The following is a 21,169-nucleotide window of genomic DNA, read 5'->3' on the forward strand; positions in this document are numbered from 1 at the left end:
TAGGAGTCTGTCCCAGTTACCAGCTGAGACACCAGCAGGAAAATCACGTAGGTCCCAAAAACATCCAAGGAAGAGCAAAGAAACAAGAGCAATGGGGTGGAAATGTGAAACAGGTGTGGAAGTCCCTTGTGCTTTGCCTTTTGGTTTTGTTTTTCTTGCCGTAACTGTTTCCCTAACCCCTTTACTCCCACACATTTCTCAATGTGTAATTTTAATCATGAACACAAATCTCAACAGGCTTTAGGGCAAAGAGCTGGGCTGAAACGCTAATATAAGGCAAAGGGATGCTGACAGATGAAAGCAGCCTGCAATGAAGACAGAGGCATAGAGGTGCGCTTGGGAGACCTGGCCGCTCCAGGATGCTCACTGCCTTTTTAAGAGCACAAAATGTAGAGTATTTCAACGAACAGCCAGAAACTGGGGAAACAGTAAGTGAAAAGAACCTGCTTTTACTCTATTCACTAAGCAGAAAGAGAGTAAAGTAGGCAGATCCAAAGTGAAGCTTAGCTGTATGGCAGATTTCAAATCCACTTGCTATAAAACCCTACTGGAACTCACTCAAAACATACAAGCAAGGATTCCAAGTACAGAACAGCAATATTTTTCCTTCAGTGGATTCCTGACCAACACGTGAAACACTGAATTGGTATCTCATGCAATCTTGATGTTTCACCATCGCCACAAGTGACTCATAGCAATTTTCTTATCTCCTCTTTGTGTTCTCCGGTGTTACAGAGGATATTCTGTACTTCCTGCAGCCTCATCCACCCTTCTGATAAGAACGCCAGGTGTCACACATAGACCTCTCAGGACAAGGGAAAGAAAAGTGAATAAATAAGACTACAGGGAGGAGGAAGAGAAGGAAAAGCACTTTTTTCCTTGTCGTGACATCAGGCAGACAATGGGAGCAGATGCCTTATGCTTTCACGCTGCCGTGTGCACTCTCTCAGACTGGTGGCTGCTCCTTCGGTGTGCATGTACACGGCACAAATGGCACATTGCTCCCCTAACACCTGCAGCAAAGATTCCTCAAGCTCCCTTCAGCACAAAGTCTCCAGGTCTTTGCCACAAAGCAAACACACAGCTTTCTTCCCTTTCCCTCCTGCCTGCACTGAAAGGGAAAATGCTGACTTCAGAGCAGTGAGCCCTGAGCAGCACTCTGCTCCTACAGCAGCCTGTAGCTACCAGCTGCATAGCCACAGGCCTCATGTTGCTTGCTTCATCCCGGTCACAGCGGGCTTTGCTGCTAAGAGGATAACTTAATGGTAAACCCTTCCTCACAGCAGAGGCACAGAAAGGCAGAGGGGAGTTCTGCACCACCCACAATGCTGCTTCTGACCTCACAGAGGTCTTCTCAAGCACAGACACTGACAAGGCATCCTTAACATCTAAGAAACTAATGTTGAATGTTAATGTTTAGTTAAGAAACTAAATGGCCTCATGTGGAGAGGTTCAGGTTGGATATTAGGAAACACTTCTCCTCACACAGAGCAGTGCTGCAGTGGCACAGGCTGCCCAGGGAGGTGGTGCAGTCACCGTCCCTGGAGGTGTTCAAGAACCGTGTGGACGTGGCACTGAGGGACGTGGGCAGTGGGCATGGTTTGCTAGGCAAACGATGTCCTAACGGCCTAATAGCTTTCATACATGCCACTGAATTAGTAAAAGCCTTGCACAGCGTCCCATTAAGTTGAAATAAAACACAGCCATTTAATTCATTATGACTAGCAGGGCAAGAGCCTCCTTCCCACCGCAGCACGCTCTGCTCACTCTGCCTATACTGGAACTAATTCCTTCAGTCTCAAGAGCCCAGAGAACTCAACTCAGAAAGCCACTAGGAAAAAAAAACACTGTTAAATGCTGTTACTGGAGATTGACGCAGCAATTCCCAGCTGGCCATTTTTGATACACAAAGTAATTTACCCAAGAAAATAAAACCAGATGCATTTGTATCAGGAACTTGTGCTTTCAGTGGAAAACAATTCTACTTTTGTCTTTATTAGAATTAAACTCTTTAAGGCCTGAATTCTCTATACATTATTCATGCCGTTACATTTTAGATCGGCAGAGAGGTAATCCATCAGCTCATTAGCTCCAAAATGTGTTTAACAATACATTTTGCTAAGCTCCCATAGTAAGAAAAACAGAGAAACCTGGAGCTATTAACATCTTTTTATCGTTTGTTAAGAACTATCGAGTTAGGGCACTGGAACCATTGCTTTATCTCAATTAACCATGATGATATAATAACACCTTTGGAGATTTGCTACCTGGGACTATTCTCATGATGGTCGGCAAATGGTCCTCCCTCATTTCATTGAGACTGTTGGGATCTTTCTGAAACCACATCCAGCCACAACAGGGCTTCCTTTCTGCAGATGGCAGCCCCCACGTCAGCTTGGCACAGCTTTCCTTTATCACAAGTGCGAGATGCTTCCTTGCGCTGATAGAGGAGCTATGGAAAACATGCTGGGCTGCATGGAAAAGTTGATTCTATACACACTTGACAGCCAGCAGCATATCCAGCCAGTAACGTTACACTGATCTGAATAGTAAACCTTTAGGATCAGGGTTTTAGGGCACCAGTTGCACACTCGATTTGGACAGAGCAACAAAGTGCAGGGTGAGGCAGCAGCACACAGATGCTTATTGCTGGTGAGCTCAAACATGAGACATCTCCTTATCAGACAGAATGAAAGCACGGGCAATTGTTATGGCTGCATTCATTCAGTTCTGGTTTTCTGTTTTTTGACACACAAAACAAGTACAGAAATGTGAAATTCAATCTCTCGGCAAGCTGCCACCTCACCTGTTGGTAACACAAATGTTGGGCTTTTAAAACTAAGGGCACCATAGCAGCGAATCACTGGAAAACAGAAAGATCCAAATACTGCCTATTTCAGCAGCAGGGGGATGGATTTTCAGAGGGAAAGGAACGTTCTGTTCTGCAAGGTACTGAACAGTGAGCAAGGCAGAAAAAGGAAGACCATTAACTCTAGCAGCTCTTCCATAGGTCAGCCTGCTTTTGTGGCTTCTTTATTAATCTCGACTGTTAGAAGACAAAACAAAACATGTGGCATCTTTGATTTCTGTATACGTTCCCACAAATAAAATTAATTCTTTAAGTCATTTTTCCTTACACTTCCCCTGACAGTTTCACGTTTCTTGTATGCTCCATTTGATTCTGGTATTCTCAGATAACTTACACAGCCAGGAGTTAAATAATACCTTGAAAATCAAGGGTAGAATGATGAGGCTCAATAGACCAGTAGTAAGTACAATAAACACTTGACAAAAGTACAAAGATAACTGGGCTCTAGAACCAGCCCCTTTCTGAACAGTTCTAAAGCTCCTGTCTAATCGAGTTCATTCTGTGACAAACAAAAATGGGATTAGATCAGCATTACTATTATTATAGCAGCCACATGACAGAAACTAGATGATTTTACTTGTAAAGCATTCGATCAATCTTTAGTCCTGTACTGGCCTCTAATTATCAAAGCTCATGGGAGACTGCGTGCCCTTCTCATGAGCATGAATCATCGAGCTCACGCACACATCAGCGTTAACCTGCAGTGAAACTGCCATCTTTCTAAATACTTCACAGCGTCTTCAACTTGCTTTGTGCCTGGGAGAAGAAGGAGGAAGACTATCGCCCATTTGTTTTTCCATTGTTTTTTCTCCCTGGAGGGAAAAGGGAGAAATGGAATCCCCGTGTTTTAGATAACTGACTCCATTCCTAACGGATTGCAATGTCACATATTGAAAATACGGTCAGTAAGCAACAACTATAAGCCCCTAACTCTTCATGTGACACATATTTCACGGAAGAACGGAGTAACATCAAAAAGCTAGAAAACAAAAGGTCATTCTCATCTCTGTCAGCGTTGCAGCTGGTATTCACGTAGGTTTCCATTAAGACACTTCCCCAGAGCTTATCCCAAGTGTCAGTTAAGCAAGAAATCTGGCTCCCGATACCCAAAGAGTTTAAAATCGCCTTCAAACCGAGCATACAGGCGCCTTATGTCTCTCTTGCTGATTCCTGAAAAATACCTCTCTACTTTTGTTTTGTTGTACACTGTGATGCCAGGTGGGATCGTGGGGTACGATACCAGACGGTCTATGCCGGCTGCTTTCAAAATGTAGGGAGCATCGTCCTCCAGGGTTTCATGGTGTCCAATCACACTGTACGTGATTTCGCAGGGGGCACAGAGCTCCACATAGGTTACCCAGTGAATGATGTGATCACCAAACTGGACATCCAGCCATCGGTGGTTGGGGTCACCCAGATAGCGCACAAAATCCTCAAACTGCAGCCCTTTGGTCTCCATGCGATTTCTCCTGTACTTACGAATGATGCTGGGAGCAATTTCGTGTCGGTACCAAGGCTCAAAGCGAGGATTGTGCACAAACTTGTCTTTAAATGCAGAAATAAGTCTTTCAAATGGATCTCTAACGATAAAAAACTTGAAGTATAAATTCAGTCTAAACAGAAGAAGGAGAAAAAAAAGATTGAATAATTATGAAAATATAAGCAGCGCTTAGCAAAGGCTTACAAACTGTATGGAAACTCTGACCACAGAGAGCAAGATAAATCTTACGCTATTTGCACAGTCCATCAGTACTATCATCAATTGTACTTGAAATACCATGTTTGTATTCTTCACTGTAAGTTTTTCTATACAGGACAAAGTGTAAGTAGAGTTTCCTCACCTTTCAAATTCTATTACAGATGGAGAAGCTTAGTTTATCAGAATCCTAATAAACAGGAGACCATATCATAGAATCATAGAAGCACAAGGTTGGAAAGGACCTATAAGATCATCTAGTCCAACCGTCCTCCCTTTACCATACCTACAGAAAACAGCTAAACCATATCTCCTAGCTCCCTATCCTTTGTGATGCTGAAAGCTCTGAATTCAAGATGCTTTTAACATTATGAGGGTAAGCTCAAAATAAAAGAGAAATACACAGTCACACAAGAAAAGTGGCTCAATGCAGCTGAATGCAACAGAAGGTTGCAGTTTTCAGTGCCAGGTAGTTAGACAAATCATTGCTTTGGCATGAAGTGTTCCAGCTGAATGTTAGCTCTCCTCTCTGCTCACCCCGTTCCTGACTCCAGGCCCCTGCTACGTCCCCAGGAAGCCATCCATCTCTTACCGCTTTTTAATTTCAGAGTCACTGAAGGAGGACAGGCGTGGAAGGCCATTCTTCTCATGGTCATGTACAATGCTTTCGGGGATCTCATCTATGGAAGAATATGCTCCTAGGAAAAAATTGAAAAGAGAGCAAGAGGATTTTTTCAAGAGGGATTTAAAAAAAAGCAAAACCAAGCATCCCTTCCGCTCACAGCTTTTTGGTTTATCTCCCTGTTTCCCTTATTTTCAGTGTTTATGGTTACTATGTTTCATGCTGTTAAATGACAAAAGATCCTGACTGAAAAGATGAAAACTGTCAGAATTCTCATAGAATCACAGAATGGCCTAAGTTGAAAAGGACCACAATGATCATCCAGTTTCAACCCCCCTGCTATGTGCAGGGTCACCAACCAGCAGATTAGGTTGCTCAGAGCCACATCCAGCCTGGCCCTGAATGCCTCCAGGGATGGGGCATCCACAGCCTCCTTGGGCAACCCGTTCCAGTGTGTCACTACCCTCCATGTGAAAAACTTCTTCCTAATATCTCACCTAAACCTCCCCTGTCTTAGTTTAAAACCATTCCCCCTTGTCCTATCTCTATACATCCTTGTAAACCCCCCTCCCGTTTATACACTCCGACTACTGGAAGGCCACAAGGAAGTCTCCCTGGCGCCTTCTCTTCCCCAAGCTAAACAAGCCCAGATCTCAAGGCTATCTGACACCAAAATCCAAGACCATGGGACATGGTCATCAGCTATTATGCTTAAGCCTGTAACTTCCCTCTTCAGTGTCCTCATTGTCTTTTCCTCTGCCCACACATACAAACGGGGGAAAGACTTTGAGAATTAACTCCAGAGAAGGAATCAGCATTTTTCCTGAGTTTCCACCACCAGCAAAAAATAAACGCTCTGGGCTGCTTTTGTAACTGTGTCAATGCAAAAGCACTGTGCTGTTAGGATCCATAAAATTCCTTTAATGGCTACAATTATCTCAAACAAAAATTCCAGTCATACAATATTGCACGGATTGAAAAGCACTAAAATTAACAATAAAAAAAAGCCTCCAGATACTCTTTTTTTTCAGCCCCAAGGATGTAAACTGACAAGTAAACCTGTCACTAAATACTCATGCATTCTTTTTAAGAATCCAGTCCTGGAAGCTGTTGTGACCTTGAGAAACATCTCATGTGGCCTCTTGGGCCTCAGGATTAAGCCTTCATGCAGAGCATCATTTCAGAAAGGCAACATGTAGTAAGAACAGGCTGATGCAAAGCAAGCTGTTTAGGTGAAAGCCTCTGCAGCATTCTCTGTTCCAATATTCTTACCACAGAAGTAATGCGCATAATTAAAGTTCCAATAAAAACCTTAGGAGCAGTCATTATTGTGGTGAATAATGCACACAGCTCAGATTTATCATTTTGTGTGCGGGGGGAAATGCTTTATTAATTTGAGTTTTCTAACTATATTATTTGGTGCTCTACAGGAATTCCATGTGCACAGTTAGATGTCAGATTAGATACCTCAGAAACTGAATGCTTTTTATTCATCCAGAGCTGAGGTGCAATACAAGCAGTATCAGAATTAGTTTCCCCATGGTGCCACAGCTGTGTTTCCCCATCCTGAACCTCCACACACCACTTTTAGATGCAGTGTATTTCCCTCTAAGTATCAGTTCCATTTTTGGAAAATACCCAAAGAGAGGAAAGTTAGACCAATGAAAGAGATGGTCTTCATCAGCACACACTTGCACATTGGCAGACCAAGGCAAAAGCGACCAGTATTTATACAGACACAATTCTCTATCATTATCCAACATGCCTGAACTTGCAATCTGAAAGTGAAAAGTTCCCTGCTAGTAAGACATCAGTTATCCTCTACTGAACACAGACAAAAAACTCTGCCTGTCCTGAGCAATTCTTTGCATGTTGTCTGTTCAAATCAGGCAAGGGAAGGTAGTTCTAATGCATTCATGTAGTTTCATACTTAGTATTTTTTGTCAAGTGCTGTTTAAATAGACATTTAGGAAACAAGTGCATATCTTTACTGGATTTTAAGCTCTGATCCATAGATCAAAACTGAAACAAATATTCAAGTCTTTGGAGATATGCTCCTTTGTACAAAAGTTTTGCTGAGGGACTCAGTTCCTTTGTCAACTTGTGACTCTTTCCTTCTTGGTATGTGAACTACCTCATGCAAGGTCAAGAAAACATAAACAGAAGTGTGGAGCTGGATGTTCTCAGAGTTCTCATCACAAGAAGGATTGGTTCATAGTGTTCAGGTATCACCCATACTTTGATGAGCTGTGTCACTTGCAAAACCACTGAAGGACTCCAACTGTCCTGACTATATATTGGAAATTCACAGCCCTGGTACACAGACAAGCAAGATGATGCTTTACGTCAAATAAAGGTGTGTTATATTAAATATGATCAAGTTAAGTATGGGTGCACGCAGTAATGCAGTGGGAAACCCTGAGGAAATCATTTACTTGTATTGGCGTGCCATGCTACTAGATGTGCATGCTAGGGTACACGTAGACAGAGCTTGCCTCGTAGATTGCTACTCAAATGCCAGTACTTTTACTCCTACTTTTAGTCTTTTATAACATACCTTTGTTGATGAAACTCTACCTTTAAATGCCTCAGAATCTTCCTAACTCTTGGCTTGGTGGTTACACATGCATATGATTTCACCACTACAGATCTGCTCCTGAATTCTAATAAGCTTTCCTCATGCCCTAAAAAGTGAAGTTATAAGTTGGTGGATTCAAGATTTTGTACAATCATTTCTTAGAGAATTCTGGTACCTTGTAATTTATTTGTTTCAAACCCTTTAAATCAGTGCCACCCCTTCAAAGATAACAAACCTACCTACCACATGCAGATCTGTACTATTATGACTCAAAGAATTTTTGAGCCAAACAATAACAGTACTTATTTTCACAAAAAGAACAGGTTTATTTTCTTTAAAAATAGATCTTCTGAGAGGATTAGAAGCAACTGCGACGAATGAGCAGCTGAAATTAAGTATCAGCGCACTGAAAGGCAGAAAGAATCCATTTTAGTCTTGTCCCATTTGAACTGATTCCACTCTTTCCTCCCCCTCAAAGAAACCCACACACCCACAACTGAGTAGATACCATTTAAAACGATCAGGACTTTTTTCCACTGAGTGTTGCCCACTTTCGGTGTCTGACAAAACAGGATCTTGTGCTTGTCACACACAAATATTCGGTCCAAGACGAACTTGGAAACTGCAGTGTGAGAGAGATTTCTCAATGCAGTGTCTCTGCAGACATTCCGGAGAAGCTCAAGTCTTTCCATATGAACCAGGGGATGGTGTAGCAGATTTCCAGTAAAAGCTTTTCCAGTTGGCTTTATAAAATGAAGGGGAGAAAGAAAGAAGTACAAATGTTTAGTTTTCAGATCAAATTCTGAACTGTAAGAGCCCCCAGTTATTCACAACATGCAACTTGAATGGCCTGACAGATTGCTTATCTATTGAAACAATTCCTTTTGCATGCAACCAGAATCAATATTATTGTTCTGCAGTTCATACTGTCACAAAGTCAAGAGGGGATAGTTTTAGATCAAGAAACCTTATTATCCTCATCCATTCAAGTAAAGGAAGATATTAAGACTTGCTACATGGAACTACCAGACTTCCACTGAACAAAGCCTTTCTCCCAAGTACAGTGAAGGTAACTTAAACTTCCTTTAACAACAAAAAGAAGTGCCATACTTACATAGATACCCACATTCCACGCTGCTTTACAGAAATACTCTAAATATTAGGTGACTGATTTACCCCATGGCAAAAAATTTGCTCTAGCCCTCCATGCAAACAGCCTGAAGTTCATATTTGCATATGGAATTAGCAACGAATTTGCTAAGAACCACATCTGTTCTGTTTTATTTCTGAAAGTACATGACTGCATTTGGATCGACTTGTATTGAATACTATTGTGGTTGTGTCTCACTTTGGACAAATTCTGCTACATAAAGCACAAAGAGCACATATGATGAAGGGAAAAAAATGGTATCTGATAAAAAGAATCAGAAAGACCAGACAAAGAACTAAGAGGAATGAAAATAGACAAGACTCAGGCTTGCCCTCAAGAACTGTGAACCTGATGATTATAACAAGACACCTAAGACGCTATAATAAGTAACCCAAGATGAAGCCATTATATAAGAAGGGCCAGCAAAAACTGATTGACCTGACTTGATAAAAGTGGTAGTACAACTATTTTCTCCTAGAGGTGGAAATGCATTAATTTGGATAGATACAAAGATACCGTAACAAAGTAGCTTTGAGAAGCTGAAAGGAGTTCTCTTGGCTCTATGAAAATAAACGTCTGAATAACGATTCCTGTCCAGCAGTTCCTTTAACCACAGGAAACCCTTACATAATTTCTCTTTTAATACGTGTAAACTCTTATCTCAATGGTATGCACCTGGAATTCTTTAGTCCAATGCTTTTCCTCTGGCACACGTGCCTCCTCCACTTTTGTCACAGCTGTCAGTATTAATGGCTCTTGTTTGGCACCATAGCCTGAAGAAGGAAAAAAAAGACAAGAACGTTATGGAGGTTGGGAGGAAAGCAACAGTTTCTGCTTTATAGCTAATACAGTGGAAAAGCATTCTCTACAATAAGCAGACAAAACCTGAGGATTCATTTCCAGATGGGAAAGTACCAGAAAAGACATGAGAGGCTATGAATATTTTAAAGAACATACTCTCTGGGAATTTTGGATGCAATTTTAATTTAGTTTTCTCAAAGAAACACAACCATAATCTTTTTTGAGGGGGCTTTTAAAAACAAACTGCATACAAAAAAAACCCCAGAGAAATTAAAAATCCAAATATCAAGAGAAATAATAACATTTGCACGGGTCTTAAGATCTGATACTTGCATTTTCTTTAGTAGAAGAACAACTGGATGCATATGACAGAACAATACTTTTATTTTTCAATAAACTTCCTCCAGCAAATCTAAATGAAAACTGTAATCTAGTAGGCTTCTGCCCTTCCCACGTCATAGAATCATAGAATTAGCCAGGTTGAAAAAGACCTTGAAGATCATCAAGTCCAATCGCAGCCTAACGTCCATATTGGTAGGTAGGTTTCACCTACTGAAAGCTCTTAGACATTATCCAAAGAATATAAAGAAAGCACTATTAAGAAGCACCTTTATTTCCTTGGCGCTCTAAGCAACAGATCTAATCAGCACTAAAGAATACAAGATCCCTTTATCATTTATTACTGGAATGAAGGCTCTTCCTTAGAGACTTCCACAAGGAGGAAAACAAATTCAGTTAATACATTCATTCTTTTTAATTATTTTAGAGCAGCTAATAGTTCCAGATGAAATTAAAAGCATGTGAGGGAAAAACCTCCTGCATCTTCTGCAATTTGCAAGCTACAGGGAAAGTGAAAAATAACACAAGCCTGTAGCCTTACACGATGCAGAAAGAAAATAATAATAATAATTTGAAGTTTTCCCTCACCACAATGGGAAAAGAACTGGATCTCTCCCTCAAGATTTCTTTCTATCCAAACTGAACTATTTTCCCCTTCATGTAGTTCATTCTTTTATGAATAGTTTTTCTTCATCTGCATCCACAATTGTTTACAGTTTTATGCTCAAGAAGACATCTACAATTTATGCCCCCTTTATAAGGGAGTACTCCACCGTGCCTATGCTGGATTTTAACAAAAGGAACAAATGGAAAAGCAGCTTAAAACTGAAAGGAATGCCACATCCCTAAGTGCCACATCTACATGTCTCCTGCATGGCTCACAGGACAGTGACTGCACCACCTCCCTGGACAACTTATTCCAATGCATTACCAATCTTTCTGAGAATAAATTTTTCTTAATATCTAACCCGAACTTCCCCTGGCACATCTCTGTGTTTTGTTTTGTTTCTTTAATTATTATTTCTTTAATATAATAAAAGTTCTTCCAGAATTAGCCATCCTGCTTACTTAGGCTTTCTCCTGATACATTCACATTTCTTCCCTTCATCAGTCCCAATACAAACACTGCAGACTCCAATGCATACATACTCGTGGCTTTGTAAGACTGAAGCTTAAAATATTATAGAGCTCCTGCTCACTGATCTATCCTAATAGGAAAGAGGATTCAGCACAGATGAAAAAGAAAAGGGAAAAAAAATGGCAAGGCAAGATAATGGAAAGCAAATAAACGCAGAGGGTGTGCTCCAGTTATTTGTTATTTTAAGTACATTTTAGTTCCTCTGACAACTTCTGGTGGAAATAACCACTCACATAATACTTAAGCTCAGAAACAAGAGTTGGCATAGCATGAAATACAGGAACATTTAACTGCCTTACATAAGGCTGGTTCATTTGCAGATATACCAAGGTTCAGAAAAAGCTAAGACTGAGGTAATCTACAAAGTCAGTCTATAGGTTTTGAAAGGTACACCCAGCATATTTATCTGCTATCAAGTCAAAGATATAGAAAGCAACAGTGATCCCAGTGCTTCAGAAGTTACATACTTCTTGTGTATTTTGAGCAGATGCAGAAGTACAGATATCTTAGAACTATAGATTGTGTCATAAGCTCTCTGTAGGACTTTTCTTTTTCCTAACACCAGCTCTTCGGTGGACTTTCTTCAGAAAACTATAACATGCTGTGTGGTGTCATCCAGTGGCTTAAATTCCCCACCAGTTTAACACCATCTGGGCTACTTATGCTCAGCAAAAGCCTACAAGCTGTTTGTCAGTCAAACAGCAGAGGATAAAGCTGAATGCAAGAAGCAGGGCAGAGGTGGCTAGGCTAAGTGTGCTGTGAAAGAAAACAAGCTTTGCATGAAATCAAGCTATACACTATGCTGCCACAGTTACAGGAGGAAAGAAACTTGTGGGAGCTTTATTTTGGTCCTTTTTAAAACAGGTAGCTTCGCTCCGCTATTTTGTTCACAAATTCTCTTCTTAGGAGATGAAGATTCTCACATTGATGTATATAAATGGACCTCACAAGACACAACTGCAAAACAGGTTTTCTTCTGCTCCTAACCACCAAGAAAAAAAAGGGGGGGATCTGATACAAAATTTGCAGACTTCTACCAAAACAAACAGGAACTGAATATCAGCACTGTTATTTCTATAGATTTATTTGTTCTGTTCTCAGACCTACTGAAAAAGAATGGTAATGTCTTGGGAAGCGTGTGGATGTGTGTTTATGTGGATGATTACACCGTCTCTTCTTTCCCAGCAAACGTTAAACTTGAACTTACCATCTGGATCTTTAAAAGTCAGTGTGATAAACTTGCTGGCAACCATGAACATGAATATCACCCAAAAGCATGCAGCTAGAAGCAGCCACTGGTGGTGCATGTTGTCAGACATGAGCCATATAAAGTTGTTGCTTCCTGTTAGAAAGAGGAAAGAAGGCACATGAGTACTTTTTGTTCCAGTTTAATGCTCTCCATAACCAGACTCTAGCTGTGTATATCACAGAATAACCAAGCTTGGAAATTACCTCCAAGCCCAGCCCAACTGTCCACCTACCACCAATATTTCCTCACTAAACCATGTCCCTCAGCACAACATCTAAATGTTTCCTTAACACTTCCAGGGACAGTGATTCCACACCTTCCTGGGCAGCCCATTCAGTTCCAAACCCCTGCTGTGTGCAGGGCTGCCACCCATTGGATTAGGCTGCCCAGGGCCAAACCATCAAACCTCACATTTTTTATTTTATTTTATTTTATTTGAGGCTAGTTCTTCTCCCTCATTTAAATTTATGAGGCAACTGATCACAGGACAAGAAGGTAAAATGAGGAAAGCTCCCCACCCCAGGGTGGCCAGTCAGCAGATCGGAGTTAACAGTATTCATAGCTATCCTGTGTCAACTCAGGACACACAACACACTCCTCTCCTGCCCAACCTACAAGAGCCACAGGCCAGATGCTACTGAGCCAGAACGCTAAGCTTAACCCAAAGCTGTATTTAAAGGCAATAATGTTGCTTTTCTTTTTGTCACTTTTGTTGCCAGTAAAGTATCAACTGGAAAGTTTTGATTTCCATGATACTAAGTATTACTCGCACAGCCAACAGGAGAGGTTTGCTCCCAGCCATAAATGAACTCTTCCTTTTGAGAATATCAATAACGCAACTTCGTAACACTCCACCAAATAGGATTTAAATCAAATACTTTATACAGTGAGATTCTCACAACAGTCTTGAGAGATTTGTAGACACACAAAAAAACAAAACAAAACCACCTGCATGGTGTGTGATCACATTTCTGCAGAGCCACTTGAATGAACTGTCAGAGAGTAGGGGCCCCCATTCCCAGCTAAGATGATAAAATCACAGTAGTTAATGCTTCTGAGCAAAATCTGTATTATTTCTTTGGCTGTATACCAATATCTTGCCTTTTCATACCCACAAAACTTAAATAACTGAAGCTTTTGACATTCTTCCAATGCATCCATCTGCCACACCCTTTCTCCTGGTACAGGTGCTGACTGCTTTTCCAACTAGCTTTTGCCTTCCAGCAATACAAATGCTCCCAAGAAGAGCTCTTGCTGGAGCTGACAGATGTGAAACATCTCCAGGGTACACCAAACACCTGTGCAGGCAAGACAAGCAGCTGAAAACAGATGGGGGAATCTCACCATACCATTACACTAATGCCAATTTTCCCCAAACTATCAGCTCCCAAAGATCCTCATTTTGAAGCATACTACAATATCAGTTGTCTTTGGTTCAAGAAACCAGAACTCACCACACATTTGCTTTTAGATATGCTGCTTTTTCAAAGACATGAAAAATGGTCTGAAACAGAATCATAGAATCGAATCATAGAATTACCCAGGTTGGAAAAGACCTTGAAGATCATCAAGTCCAACCACAGCCTAACCATAGTACCCTAACTCTAACAACCCTCTGCTAAATCATATCCCTGAGCACCACATCCAAACGGCTCCTAAACACATCCAGGGATGGAGATTCAACCACCTCCCTGGGGAGCCTATTCCAGTACTTGACTACCCTTCTGTAAAGAAGTGTTTCCTAAACAGGCAGGAAGGGAGACAGACCTTCCCATCTATCCCTGCTCTACACAAAGCCAACAGAAACAGAGCTCTGACAGTCAGAGTACCCTGCTAGGCCAACTATTTTCATAACAATGATGGATGCATGTCTTTCAGTAAGGAATATCTCTGTTGCTTTCAGTAATTTATGTACTGTAGTTCCATGAAGTTGTGTTGAATGCCGTGGGGAGAGTAGCTCCAGTGCACTCCGACTTGGAAAATGACAGCAGTCAGCACCTGCAGCCAGATCCTCTGCTCTACGGGTAGGCCAGAAATGGGACAGGATCATAGTCACATCCATAACAATCACCACTATTATCCCACAACACTCTGAAGCTGAAAATAAAATACAAAGCCATTTATGCACAAAGCAAATCTAAAACCATATTCTCTGATGGAACTGTGTTGTCAGAGGATATATCAAAATGTAATTACAATGGCTGGCACGATTACTCACTTCCAGCACCTAAACAAAACTGTATCTACCTCAAGAAGCAGAACTATTTGAGGTGACGCACTGAAGTAAATCATCATTCTCACTTTAATGAGTCCAACCATCAACCCATCACCATCATGTCCACTAAGCCATGTCCCTCAGTATCACATCTATTTAAATATTTATCCTGAATGGGAATTTTTGTCTTTTCCTCTTGTTATGCTACTTAAGCCATTCCCCCCTGCTCTCCAGAAGGTGGCCTTCCATCTACTTCAGAAGAGTTTTTAAGGTACAAATATGAATGACAATCAACAAAGCAAGCTGGGCCCCGGTAGCCATAGAGCCGGCAGATATGATCCACCAATGCTGAGAGCTGGCAGCCATCCCCAGAAACCAAAGACATGCCCTGGAAATGAATAGGGCTATGCAGAACATAATGGCAGGAGACTTGAAGGTTTAAGCAGTATTAAAGCTCAAAGCATAGGCCCTTGCTTGGCAGCTTATGGTGCCTGGGCAGGGGCTCCTTGGTGGGACAGTGGGTAGTGAATGACAGCAGCACACTAGGAGCCTCCAACCATTAACCTGCTTGCCTATCTGCACATGACTAATGGCATAACTTGAAGTGCACAGCAAAGAACAAACAGGAGCGAGATGAGATATCCAATTCATTTTCATCAAAGCCCCCCCCCTATTCACATAAAGTTAACAGATCTGGACAATTTCTCATAAATAAATAAAAAGAGCCAAAATCTTTCACAGGCTCATTTGTTAAAAATCAAGTGGCGCTGCTAAATATCATAACGCACATCACAACAGGTATTTTTGAGAGCTGATTCTATCCGAAGGCTTTTCAGCACCTTGACAGCATTAACATGTTTATCTCCTGCTCTCACAGACAGAGCTGGACAGCTCAGCGTTTGCAGAGCACGTGTAGCTCACCTGTCAACGGGAAGGCAGAGAACTAACGCAACAGCCGCATCACCCTCCTGGGCCAAAAGAGGGTTTGGTGTGAAGGAACTTTCACAGAATCACAGAATTATCAAGGTTGGAAAAGACCTAGGAGATCATCTAGTCCAACCATTACCTTTGGTAGATGGCAGCCACATTAGGAAGCATGGCAAGGCACTCAGGGAGTGCCAGCCTCCTAGACAGACACCAGGGCCACACAAGGCCCTGAACACTCTTTGTAGTGTGGCAGCAGCTATTATCCCAGCATCAGGACTTCCTCACCCTGCTAAAAGCTGAGGTGCTCATTGCTTCAAGGGTGGGATAAAAGCACGGGGAGCCTGCACCAGGAACACAGAATACTATTCTGGTGTGACAGCCACGAGCTGCATCAAGCAGAACCTATCCACATCCCAAAAACCAGACTCCAGGTGCAAGCAGGAGATCACAGAATCACAGAATGACCCGGGTTGGAAGGGACCTCAAGGATCACGTAGTTCCAACCCCCCTGCCTGGTAGGGCCACCAAACGTACACCTTTACTAGATCAGGTTGCCCAGAGCCCCGTCCAACCTGGTCTTGAACACCTCCAAGGACGGGAGATGGAGCTTGGCTAACCAGGAGCAAACTTTCTAGTTAAGGAGGAGAAAACCGTCCCTGCCAGAGCCCTTAGCAAAGCTTCTCCCTCCGTGCAGGGCACCCAGCAGCTCTGTCCCGCCGCTGACAGCCCGGCCTGCCGCCGCACTCGGGGCCGGGCCTCGTCCGCCCGTTTCGCGATCACTAGAGCACAGTAACCTCCTGCGGGGCACAGCGCCTCATCCCGCAGCGGCTCCAGGCACGGCGACCCGGCTCCCCCCGCGTCTCCCGGCCTGCTCCAGCCGCCCAGCTGGCTGCCGTCCTGCGGGCCTCCAGCGGAGCAGCAGCCCGTCCCGGCTCGGAAGGCGCTAGGCGGAAATACCGCCGACTCACCGGCCCCGGCTGCCGCATCCCCCGGTTGCGGGCGGCGGCGGCGGCGCCTTTCCGCTCAGCTCCGACTACCGCTGCTGCTGCCGCCCAGCCCTGCCGCCGCCGCCGCCTCCATTTCCTCCCGCCGCGGGCAGGCCCCGGCCTCGGCCGCGCCCCCAGCCCCGCCGCGGGGAAGGAGAGGACGGTGGAGGCCGCCGTGGGGACGGCTCGCTCCGCTCCGAGCAGACGCAGCGTCCCCCCCGGCCGCCGGCCCTGGGGCGGAGGCAGGAGGGAGGGAAAGATGCTCGCCTCGCCCCGCCCTGCCCCGCCTCACCTCGCTCCGAAGGGAGCGGGATGCTTTAGCCCGCAGGCCCGGGCCTTAGAGAGCCCCCTTCACGCAGGTACCCCTTCTCTCTAAAGCTCTAAAGCTTTAGATAGGCGTATACTGACTGATCTATTCCTCTGCAAATGTCTTGGATAGTTCCCTAATGCTGCTCTGAGATCATGCTTCCCATGTGAAACAGTGAATCTCCTGCTGTGGAAGACCCTGTAGGAACGAGTGGCAATGGGGCAAAGCCCTCCCATTTTAAGTCTTACTGAATGCTGAAGACATATCTTGAAGCATGAAATTGCACGATAGAACACATAGAACAGGGTTTATTGCCTGGCCTAAAAGGTGTGCTCCTACTACCTGACCCAACACAAAACAGCCACGTCCTTTGTGTCTGGTCTTGAGAATCATAGAATCATTAAGGCTGGAAAAACCCTCAAAGACCATCTAGTAGAACTATCACCCCCATGCCCACTAACCATCCACACAGTCCTGCAACACCTCCAGGGACAGTGACTGCACCATCTCCCTGGGCAGCCTGTGCCACTGCAGCACTGCTCTTTGGGAGGAGAAATGTTTCCTAATATCCAACCTGAGCCTCCCCTGGTGCAATTTGTGGAGATCACATCTATCACACTATCACTGTTGCATGGGAGAAGAGGCCCAAACATGAATGCACATACACTCAGGACTGTCTCCCTCTGCAGTAGACATTTGTAGTTCATGCTACGTACCATTTCACCCTGCATTTCCTATGAAATCTTGTGGGGGTAAATATATGAAAATTGCTATTTGTTTTTTCTTATTGTGAGAAGTAACTACCTAAAAAACACCTGTTCCCTTGAAACTGGTTTACAGCAGAAGATTTTTTTCTTACCTTGAATCCTACAGAGTCTGTGTGAAGATAGGGGAGCTTGCCAGCAGCTCAAGATCAGAGCCAACAGCTTGAGAATGGACAAACTCAGTAGAGCCAGAATTGTAGTAGATGTTTCTATCTGGGTTCAGCTATCAATTAATAAAAGAAACAAAAAATCCAATGACAGATGAGTTTTAAATGCTTTCACAGCTGTGGCAGCTTCCAGAGCAGGTCAGGCCAACACAAGTGCATTAACAGCAGTGCCTTAGGATGAAGCCTTAGAATGGATTGGGTTGGAACAAATCTCAAAGATGATCTAGTTCCAGCCCCAAAACCACAGGTAGGGTTGCCAGTCATTAGATCAGGCTGCCCAGAGCCCCCTCCAACCTGGCCTTGAAGAACTCCAGGGATGGAGCATCTACAACCTCTCCGTGGTGATGTCTTCATCCCTCCCTTCTGCCCATGAAATAGAAGCTGTGATGGTTACCCTGCTTGTAAGGCTCACGGGGAGTCTGTGGCTTTCACCAGTTTGAGATTTGCGTAGGCTGGCAACTTTGGAAGCTGCTTCTCTCTTCAGGCTTGAGGGTGATGACTACAGTGCAGCCATGCACAGATTATTAATAAGCAGACTCCAGCTGTGGAACCAATTTCTGACAGATCATCAGACTCAACCCCAGCATTTTAACCTTTCAAGTATGTTGTTACTGACATGTACAATAATTAATCCTGTATAAATTGAACATTTTTTCCCCCCAAACTTAAGCACAGTTAATAAGCTTTGTTTTCAGTAATTGGCCCCAGAAAATGTCTGATGGAGTTAAAGAATGTGTTACATAGACAACTGTAAAGGTGGATTATGAAACTGCTAGCTAAGGCTGACAGGGTTCTTGCTATTAGGAATGTTAAACTGTAGTGGGGTTTAGAGCTTTAAATTGGCAGCAAAATCAGTGGTCGTGTCCACTGGTTTATAGAATCAGAGAATCAGAATCACTTGAGTTGGAAGGGACCTTTTAAAGGTTATCTAGTCCAATTCCCTTGCAATGAAAAGGGACACCCACAGCTGGATCAGATTGCTCAGAGCCCTGTCCAGACTGACTTTGGATGTCTCCAGCCATCCAGCACTCTAGGTAACCTGTGCCAGTGCCTCATCACCCTCACTGCATGAAACTTCTTCCTTACATCCAATCTAAATCTCCCTTCCTTTAGTTTGAAACTATTTCACCTTTGTCCCATCACATCAGACACTGCTGAAGAGTCTGACCCCTTCTTTCTTATAGCCCTCTTTTAGATACTGCAGACACTGCTGAACCTGAATTCATCCATATTTTCCTTGACTTTCCAAGCTCAACCTATTCAGCAAGAGCATAGGCTTGTGCATACTGTTAAACTCATGCTTTGTTTGTTGTTTTGTTGTTGTTCTTGTTCTCATTTCAGGTTTTAACCCAATGCCAATTGGATTAGCAAGGAGTCTGTCTAAAACAGCTGATGTATAGGAAGGGTTGTAGTAGCCATGGGAGTGGGTGGGGTGGAGCTTAGGGCAGATATATGTACCACAATGAGACTTGCTGTGCTAGGGGCAAGTTCAGATCCATACGCAGCAAATAAGACTTCTTTTCATTTGAAAACCAATAGTACTTTTTATTTCAGGGTAGGAAAGTTTATCTGTTGATAAGTGCCTTGGAAACTGTTAAGTCTTTTTATACCTTCATACCGTTAAATTTCCTTTGGAGTACGAGACAAAAAATGTAGACTGAGGTAAATAAGTCATTAGCTGAACCACATAGCTTACCCTGAAGTGTTAAGACTTTTAGTCTGAGCTGGTCATTTGAAAGGGAAAACAGCTCCGTGGGGTTTATTCACATCAGTGAACTGAGCATGTTGCCAAGACTGGGCTATAGTAGCTAAGAATTACATTTAATTATCAAACCAACGTCAATTAAAATTGAATCCAATTCAAAATTAATTATATAGGTCATCAAATGAGTGCAGCCAACACACAAGCTCTAATGCCAATGTAACAAGATAAGTTAATTCTTTAAAACGTGAATTAAAAATAGAAGAATTGCTGGTTTGGGAGCACACAGAGACACCTGAAGGAGGACTGAGGAACAACTTCAGTAACAGAGCCACAGCCAGGCACCTTACCTTGGTGCCAGCAGTGGAGTGGCATGGCCATTAGGGTAGCACATAGTGTTTAAATCTCGTGTTACAACAACAAGTGGTCTTAGAGTTTGAGGGTAGCACAGATCCTACTAACATGACACTATCCTCAGTGCCTTTACAGTTCCTTCATAAATACTGTACGTAGCCCAAATCAGCCGTGTTGAACACTGCTCCCCTTGCGATGTGACAGAACAGGCAGTTATTGAATACAATCATTTATTATTATCATCATCATCATTTTGACAATTCAGAGCCCAACTTTTACTCTTGTTCAGCTTAATGTAGGGCATCAGACCCCGTGCACATCCTAGAGCCTCTCAGAAGAATCTTATCGGAACCACAACCATTTCTTTTTTTAGCCTAAGGGACACCCCAGCCCTTCGTTTCAACGCAACAAACCATTTAGGCACGTTTCCCCAGCAACACTGTATTTATTTTAAGTTGCATCCCCAGAAAAGAAGGAGGCTGCCATCTATCCTCCCACTTACAAATCCCTCTAGACATTCTGTCCTTTTATTTTTGACATCCCTGAACTAGTAGGTTTTCCCACTTTCCAAAAAGTGCCAGAGCTGTTTGCATGTGCTTTGTTGCAAAGTCCTTTTTTTCCCTTAATTTACATGCAGCTTTCTTAAGCACTTACTTCATTAAGGAAACAATGTCCTTAACAGGGATTCATTGATCCAGGCAATACAAAGAGGGAGATTAGTTGTGCTCTCCAGCACCACCACCAACAGCAGCGCATTGGACAGCTCATGACACTAAACTGTGCCTGGAACTGTTGTCTGTGTATCTTCCTACCACAGAAAAGAGTGGGTCGCATCATACTCTTCCATTCAGTACTGCCTTCTTTACTGTTGGCCAGGAATATATATGAGCACTCTGTCAACAGAAAGAAAATTGTGATAGAATGTGGTTAATTTTCCTGTCTCAGGGTTATTCACCCAACTATATCAACACAATGTGATCTCCGGATTCATAGGGCCTCATGAGAGTCACACACTTGCAGTCATCTTATCCTGGCCTGTATGAGAAATAGTGTGGCCAGCAGGAGCAGAGAGGTAATCATCCTTCTATACTCAGCTCTGGTGAGGCTGCATCTCAACTATCGTGTTCAGTTTTGGGCTCCTCACTACAAGAAATCTCCTACACATTACTACTAGCTTTAAAGTACATCCAGACATAACTACCACAGGGAATACCTGTGTGACACCACAGCCACTGAGGGTCCAGGTCAAAACCACTTCTGTCAAAGAGCAGGAAAATAGTTAAGTCATACATCTGCCAGGAGTCA

At 43.1% G+C, this 21,169-nt stretch overlaps 1 protein-coding gene across 1 annotated transcript; it reads right to left on the reverse strand.

Moving 5' to 3' along the window:
• Positions 1-1,963: 1,963 nt before the first annotated feature.
• CHST10 (carbohydrate sulfotransferase 10) lies at positions 1,964-16,681 on the reverse strand. Its single transcript, XM_015850490.3, has 6 exons — positions 16,553-16,681; positions 12,401-12,535; positions 9,591-9,688; positions 8,274-8,508; positions 5,158-5,263; positions 1,964-4,482 (listed from the first exon to the last, which is right to left on the reverse strand). The coding sequence occupies exons 2-6, from the start codon at positions 12,510-12,512 to the stop codon at positions 3,945-3,947; spliced, it is 1,089 nt and encodes a 362-aa protein (XP_015705976.1). The 5' UTR covers positions 12,513-12,535; positions 16,553-16,681; the 3' UTR covers positions 1,964-3,944.
• Positions 16,682-21,169: the final 4,488 nt, after the last annotated feature.

Source organism: Coturnix japonica, chromosome 1 (assembly GCF_054131305.1).
Source record: "Coturnix japonica strain WE chromosome 1, WE-NBRP24, whole genome shotgun sequence".
NCBI classification, from domain to species: domain Eukaryota; kingdom Metazoa; phylum Chordata; class Aves; order Galliformes; family Phasianidae; genus Coturnix; species Coturnix japonica.